This window comes from Haliotis cracherodii, unplaced genomic scaffold (assembly GCF_022045235.1).
Source record: "Haliotis cracherodii isolate W230 unplaced genomic scaffold, xgHalCrac1.p SCAF_9, whole genome shotgun sequence".
In the NCBI taxonomy this organism is placed as follows: Eukaryota; Metazoa; Mollusca; class Gastropoda; order Lepetellida; family Haliotidae; genus Haliotis; species Haliotis cracherodii.
In genome coordinates, this window is record NW_027266343.1 from 2,358,944 (window position 1) to 2,367,515 (window position 8,572).

Genomic DNA, 8,572 nt, shown 5'->3' on the forward strand with positions numbered 1-8,572 from the left:
AATGTATTGACCCACCCCCCAACCACCACCACCACCACCACCCCCAAAATAATAATAATAATAATAATAATAGGTTGGCTGTTTAACGCCGCACTCAGCAATATAATAATAATAATAATAATGATGATGATGATGATGATGATAATAATAATAATAATAATAATAATAATAATAATAATAATATTAATAATGTGTTTTCTTCAATAGTCCACCTCCTTTATCTTGAGTCTGTCGTACCTCCACATTGGGGAGTACAACTGGTTGTTACACGTGTAATATGACATAGCATCAGGGCTAAAGGTTACCACTTCCCCGCACAGTTCCCAGGTATACTTCAGCTGCGCGCGTGTAGTGTGGTAACAGAGGGCTTCAGGGTAGTCTTTTTCGGGGACGTAGAAGTAGTACACGAAGTCGTATGTCTTTATCAGCATCATGTCGCCATCGGCTGATATGTCCCCGTCAACCGGCCCACTCCATTTGGACTCAAACTTGAACTGGCAGACTGCTGTGATTTTTCCTTTGCTGATCTTGTAAACGGTTGATTCATGTTTCCGCTGTGGTATGAGGTATATCTCTGCTCTTGGCGAGACCATCATCACCATACTAGAGTCATCTATTTTCCTTTGAAGATATAAATATGTATGTTTTGAGAAGCGAGTGAGTCAGGTTGGTTTAACGCCGCTTTGAACAGCAATTCAGCTACATCACGATCAATCTGCTCGCAGTGGCAGAAAAGTACGTCTTACACTTCATTCTGAAATATTGTCAAGAAGAATTGGTTCTTTGGTTTGTTGTTTAACGCCGCACTCAGCAATATTACAGCTATATGGTCTGTAAATAATCGAGTCTGGACTTGAAAATCCAGTGATTGATATCATGAGCATCGATCCACGCAATTGGGATCGATGACATGCATCAACCAAGTCAGCGAGCCTGACCACCCGATCCCGTTGTCAAGAAGAATATGGGATTCGACCCACCGATTGCAGGTTTCTAGTGCGTCTCAGGGACACAATTTTGCACGGTCAATTAAGGCGCCTTAGACGACAGCGCCACCTGTGCCAGCTGATATGCTGTGATAAAGCTGAAATCCTGTTTGAACGGCGTGAAACGAAATGTTTTATTATTTGCACTACATCAAGCATATCTTAACATTACACACTGTTAATTTCATCAAACATTTACATGTTATTCTGCATATTATGCATCATCGTACATTAAGTGTTTTTGAACATATGTAAAACATGTTCATCTAAAACAAGACATTTTACAAAAAGAGGACAACTCACTTGATCCTGATCCTGTCTTCAATGTGAAGCTGATGGCCGCCCATGAGGTCTTCGGGTTCCTGGCATATGTAGATGATGTTTGATGTACCTTTGGGTCCATCTGGGTCGTCAATGTCACCGATATATATACAGCTCCGAGAAGTTGTCGAGGAACATGGGGCTGAAACAGTGTTCGAAACTTCCTGAGGAGGATGTTTTGCTGTTGTTGTTGTTGTTTAACGCCGCACTCTGCAATATTCCAGCTATATGACGGCGGTCTATAAATAATCGAGTCTGGACCAGACAATCCAGTGATTGACATCATGAGCTTCGATCATGATATCAATCAATGGATTGTCTGGTCCAGACTCCATTATTTACAGACCGCCGTGATATAGCTGGATTATTGCTGAGTGCGGCGTTAAAGAACAAACCAAATCCAAACCAAAATCCAGTCGTGAGAAGAAAAAAACAGTCACGGATGTATCAAATAAAAGCGATAAAACCCTATCTACAATCAAAAGACATTTCTGCTAAAAGCAGAGTTCATTATACGATTCCGAATTTTTCGTAAGCATTTTACAAATGGGCTCATCTCTTGCGAATCTTTTTCTATATTCATATGAATCGGAATTTCTGTTCGGATTGGCAAAGTTAAAACAAGTTAATTGACACCAAAGTACGAAAGCCTTCTAACATCTTCTAAAAAAACAAAGGCCCTAAAAGGCTTCCGTACCAAAGGCTGGAGCTGCTTGAATATTGTACGACAGCATTTCAAGATGCTAAGTTGAAATTTCAAGATACAGAAGTTGACATTTTAAGATACTAAATTGAAATTTCAAGACACTAATTTGAATTTCACTTAGCATCGTATCTTTAAATTTCATGGAACTAACCTATCTGTATGGCAGCCCAGTCATTGTTCGAGCCGCCTTTAAGTTTAAAGTAATTAAGTAATTCGCCGGTTTTGTTGAGGGCCAAGATCACGGGACCTGCTTTTGAGCTGCCGTCGTTAATGACGTACATGACGTCCTTGTGAATGTTGCTAAATGCCATGCCAGACGGATTAGTTATACGGCGTGTTTCCAGAGTTCCAGCATACTGTCGGTCTGAGAATCCTGAAATGCATGTAAAAGAATTATAAAGGGGGCAAGTATACCGAGGGTTTTGTGTGTGTAACTGCATTTTGAAAGAACTCTTATTAAATGTTATCGTGTATATTAAACCATCATCCCTGCAACAGTTTGTAAAGAGTAATCTGTGGCTGGGTAATTTTGTGTATAAATAAATTTGATCAATGTGTGGATCGATGCTCATGACGTCAATCACTTGATTATCTGGTCCAGACTCGATTAGTTCCAGACCGCCGTCATAAAGCTGGAATATTACTGAGTTAAACAACAAACAATCAAAGTAGTAATTGCAGTCTTCGATCCCATTGGAACATTGAGATAGTTTCGAATGACCAAAATGGAATACTATTCTGAGTATTCTCAACCATATTCTGACACAGATATACACGTTGGTAGCAGTTTAATTGTACAGCTTGATTTTGACATCTTAAGAAAAATATAAGCAGGATCTAAAAGTACTCACGTGCTTCAGCCGCCTCTGAGTAAGATTCGTTCTTCAGATAAGCTAACAATGCCTCCGACAGTGCCAACACTCGTCCAGCCAGTTTGGAAAAAGAGACTGGTATACCCTCACCGTAACTCTCTATCTGTACCTCGCGGGGTATTATGCCAAACCCCCTGCTTTTCGTTTCAAGGTCAGCGATCTGTTTGACCAATGTCACAAATAGCAATTGAATTTTTTTTCGAATATCACTCTTCTTTGACATTGTAATGTTTTTAGTTTGGCTAGCGGTCGTTGGTACTGTTGTTTCAGGGAGTAAAACATTTGAAGCAATGTTTTCTGCATCTGAAGTAGACGATGTCAAAACGGTCTTGTTAGAAGCTGGAAGCTGGTGTCGTGGAGTAGGCGGTGTCAGGGTTTCATGGATGTCGATGTTGACTTGATCCAACGATGGTGTTGGCGTTGACGTTTTGGATCCTGCCTGTGGCACTAGAGTGTCAGGAAGTAACAGTTTGGGAGAGTTGCCTCCCGCATCTGAAGAAGTCGACTTAAACAAAGTTTGGTTGAACGCCGGAAGCTGGTGTGGTGGAGTAGGCGGTGTCAGGGTTTCATGGATGTCGATGTTGACTTGATCCAACGATGGTGTTGGCGTTGACGTTTTGGATCCTGCCTGTGGCACTAGAGTGTCAGGAAGTAACAGTTTGGGAGAGTTGCCTCCCGCATCTGAAGAAGTCGACTTCAACAAAGTTTTGTTGAACCCCGGAAGCTGGTGTCGTGGATTAGGCGGTGTAAGGGTTTCTTGGATGTCGATGTTGACTTGATCCGCTGATGGTAGTGACGTTGACTGTTTGGACCCTGTCTCTGGACCAGACAGGACAACGTCAACCCCATCAACAGTTCCAGAGGCTTCTGTGTACTTTCCTGTCGGTTCTCCGCTATTCTTGGTTGGCTTCCGAATGGACACACCAAAAAACTTGTTCAGGTGTTGTGCAAATGTTAACGGCTTAAAATTAACAGGTTTAAAAGCAGTAGTGCAAACACTCATTGCCAGAATTGCAGTCGCCAGTGCAACTACCCCCATATCCATTTGATAACACTTTAACAACAAGATAACAAGACGTAGATTCTAACTCCCGCGTTACACTTCTCCTTCTATGACTACTCGAGCATCAACTTACTTAACATCAAGTAAGCATAGTGTGATTTATACACATATCCACTACGCCCCGCCCCCAGCCTACGCCCCGCCCCAGCGTTAGCCATGTCCAATCGGACAGCCTCGGACACTCCCGTGACGTTTCAATAGAGTCCAACATGAATTGTTCTCTCGGCTTTCCTTAACAAAATAGTTTGAAAATATTCTTTTATAAAAGAAAATAAAGACTTTACCATTGTTGTTTGATTGTTTGTTTGTTGTTTGACTCCGCACTCAGCCATATTCCAGCTATATGACGGCGGTGTGTAAATAATCAAGTCTCGACCAGACAATCCAGTGATTTAAATCATGAGCATCGATCCACACAATTGGGATACGATGACATGCATCAACCAAGTCAGCGAGCCTGACCCCCACCCGATCCCATTAGTCCAGTTGCAATTGTTCTAGTCTGCCAAAAATACCATGAAACAAATATGTCCAATCCAGCCCATGCAAGTCTATAATGTTTGACAAGTCTAGATTACTGCAGGATCAGGGCTCGCATGGGCTGTATTGGATATATTTGTTTCAGGGCTTGTATGACAGGCTAGAATCACACTAAATGCTGACCCTCAGCTTGCTGTCAAAATCGATTTCTGGTCATTTGACACCAACATCCCACTAAACTGCCCACCAGTGTTTGGGGAGAGGTGGTAAGGGCAGTAGATAATCCTGTCACACCCACTTTCAGTGGCATGTCAGTGATGGGTGATAGGGATCTGTACATGTGTTGTGAAATTCCAAACAATTATAGCTCTGCAGATTTGTTTAGTCTCTGAAAATGAAGAAAGTCTCGTGGCTCCTTTTTGTTATATTTTATATAACTATAATTTAACAACTTTTTTGTACAAAAATGTTCATTTCAGAGACTAGATTTTAGTCTAGAATTAGGCATAAGCTCTCGATACAAAAATAGTTTCAAAATATATTTATTTTTAAAGACAACAAGGCTTGTTTTAGTTACTGCGCATCAGTATTGCAATCTTAACATCGTATGCAATGGGGAAAAACCCAAATCACTTTACTCACATTGAACACAATCTTCCAGAGGCTAGAGAGTTTCCACACTTGCCGAGCTAGGCTGGTATAATACAGTTACATTTTGGCTGGACTAACGAGTCTATGCATAGTCCAATCAAAATCGCGCACCGAAATCGAAATCCGCTTCGTAAACCGTCGTGCAGATTTCGGTCAATTGCAGGATTTGCAAAGCATGTGCGACACCAACTCGTTGTCAGCAGATATTTTCCAAATCATTTCATTTTTTTCATCAATGTGCCCGCGTGATTTGATGCATTTCGCAATGTAAGACCCGTTTTATCACAATATAGATCTTGATTATCGATCAGATCGTCCTGACTGGGCGCCACCATTTTGTGTGAAGCAAACGCAAGTGATACGAGTGGTGGAATCTGATTGGTCCATAGGAGAGGCTTAGAAGGGACATGGCTGGTAATAGCCACTGGTGGCGCTACGATCGAGCCCAGTAATTCCAGCCTAGTTCGGCAAGGGTGGAAACTGGACTTTTAAAGTCAGTTAACTCTCTTGCCTCGGGAAGATGATTGAACACAATCAGTATTTTTTTGCCTTGCCAAAAAGGTATGTCAGCAGCACAATACAGATTAAAGTATTTGGCATTAAAACTTTTTGCTGTCCTGTGCTATTATGCTGCGTGGAGTGAAAAAAACAAATACTTTTTTCGCAAATTTTATAACTGGCAGGTGCTACAGGTAGAGCAGGACTGATTTTTAGTGATCCTTTCATATAAGTTTCACTATATTGCCTATTACGCCCGATGGAATCTGTTAATAATTAGGTCTGACTATTCTCTGGCGTTGACGTTTCAAATTTATTGTAATATGGCAACTACAGTGAAAATTTTAAAATCATTTGAATACTTGAAAAAGTATATGAAACTACATGGAAGCACGGTATTTTAAAAGATTTACATGACTTGGATTGCGAGGCCGTTTGCCTCAATTTATATCCGAGTTTTTAACTGACAGGCAATTTCAAGTCCGCGTGGGTTCTATCCTGTCCGATCATTATAATCAGGATCAGGATGTCCCACAAGGCAGTATTTTGTCTGTCCCTTTGTTTAGTATCAAAATCAACAGTTTAGCAAAATTAAATTAATGTTTTAAATGATTCACTTGATGGATCGCTTTTTTTGGATGATTTTAACGTATCTTGTCGAGGTAAAAATATGCATACTACAGAAAGACAATTACAATTATGTCTAAATAAAATACATAAATGGTCTTTAGAAAACGGTTTTAAATTTTCGAAAACAAATTGTCTTCACTTTTGTAGGAAGAACAAGCCTCATAGAGACACAGAATTAGTTTTGGATGGCAATCCTATTCAGGTTGTCAACGAAGCAAAGTTCTTGGGTACAATTTTTGACAGACATTTGACATTTTTACCTCACATCAAACATTTAAAAAATAGATGCCTGATGGCCCGCGACTTGCTGAAAGTTGTGGGGTGGGGATCAGAAAACTCTACTCCACCTATACCGATCACTGATTCGCTCTAAATTAGATTATGGCTCCATCGTCTATGATGGAGCCTCTAAAAGTAATTTAAAATTGCTTGATACCATTAATCATCAAGGTCTGAGGCTTTGCCTTGGTGCCTTCATAACTTCTCCCATTAGTAGTCTGTAGGTGGAAGCTGACGAGCCATCCCTGAAACACCGTCGCTTAAAATTAGCATTGCAATATGTTACAAAACTTTATTCAAATCCAACTAATCCTGCATTTGAATGTGTTTTTCGTCCTTCTTATGAGGATTTGTATGGGAGGAAAACAACGCTTGTTCCTCCACATGGAATAAGAATAAAACCGGCCATTTCTGAAGCTAACATTAACCTTACAGTTCTATCTCCCACTCAGATTTTGTCTTCTCCTCCGTGGCAGTTAATAAAGCCGCAGGTCGATCTGACGTTAACCAACCTAAAGAAGTCAGATACAAATCAGTTACTTTATCAGCAAACATATAATGAACTAAGAGGCACCTATAAGACTTATAAATCTATTTTCACAGATGGATCCAAGGACGGTGGTGCAGTTGCTAGTGCCGCTGTCATTGGATCCAACACCATATCATCAAGAATACCTGACGCCAGTTCAATTTTTACTTCAGAATCTATGGCAATTTTAACAGTACTCCAATATATACAAACACAATCTAAACATAAACAGTTCATCATATTTTCTGATTCCCTTTCCTGCCTTCATATATATCCTGTGAACATCCATTTTTACTTGAAATAATAGAATTACATAATGATCTTGCTACTGGCCAATATGACATTGTCTTTTGTTGGTTGCCCAGTCTTATGGGCATAAAAGGCAACACAATGGCTGCTGCTGCTGCTAAAGCAGCTCTCAACAAATCTGTGACACCACTTCTAATTCCCTACAGTGATTATAAACCTGTGATCAGATGTTACATCAGGGAACTTATGCAAAAGAAGTGGGACACCCAAGTAGGTATCAATACATTACATCAAATTAAGCCAACTATCGGTTACACCTACTTGGGTTGTCAGTCCAGATTTGAAGAGATCATAATACGACGATGTCGAATTGGCCATAGCAGCTATACAAATTAATATTTATTAAAAGGTGAGGATCCTCCATTTTGTATCCCTTGTGATGAAAGAATCACGGTCAAGCATGCCCTGCTTGACTGTATTGATTTTTCCATCACAAGGGATAAATATTTCAAAGTATCATCCATTAAGGATCTTTTTAATAGGATTAATTCTGTTTTAACTATTGAATTTTTAAAAGAAATTGAACTTATCAATAAAATTTGATGTACATAGTTGTTGTTTTTAAATTGATAGTGTATAATTGTTAACTGAGATTGTTATTGCCTGTACCCTTGACGGGGTTAAAGTACTGTAAAACTATTGTCCCCGCGAGAGGGTATAGTAAGTCCATAGCATTCATAGTTATTCCTATCATAGTTTTAATCGTAGAATTTGTGTTCTTTTAATTTCGGCTAATTTTCCAAATCGTTGCCAACATCTGAAGGGACGATGTACATCCGGCTGGGGTCCATGCAGGTAGCAAAAGTACTGTAAGTCCCCATGGACCCTAGCATGGTGATCTACCTTCAGCTGCTGGCGATCTATAGCCCTTTTTTACATCGTACTCTTTCATGTCTGTTTAATTATATCTTTTTATGGTTGTATGCTAGTTTTAAAATAATGATCTGTGATATTCTAGTGATTTTACTGTCCATCGATGACAGATTTTAATTTAGTTAAAATATATGTATTTAAAAATGTATAATTTCTCGTCCCGATATGGCTGAAATATTGCCGATGTGACGTAAAGCATTAACTCACTCACTCACTTAAATACTATCAGTTATGTACATTGCACTGTGATTCATGTAAAGAAACTGGACCACAGTTAATCTTCGACAGACACTTCAACTGTGAGATATTGATATAAAGACAAATAGCTAATAAAGCACCCATGTGTGTCGTTTTACCGTATTAAGATACACCATA

At 39.7% G+C, this 8,572-nt stretch overlaps 1 protein-coding gene across 1 annotated transcript; it reads right to left on the reverse strand.

Annotated features, from left to right (window-relative positions):
* Positions 1-200: 200 nt before the first annotated feature.
* LOC139452599 (uncharacterized) lies at positions 201-3,930 on the reverse strand. The gene is made up of 5 exons (XM_071234125.1): positions 3,655-3,930; positions 2,865-3,465; positions 2,165-2,386; positions 1,290-1,449; positions 201-621 (listed from the first exon to the last, which is right to left on the reverse strand). Exons 1-5 carry the CDS (start codon positions 3,928-3,930, stop codon positions 201-203), a joined length of 1,680 nt encoding a protein of 559 aa, XP_071090226.1.
* Positions 3,931-8,572: the final 4,642 nt, after the last annotated feature.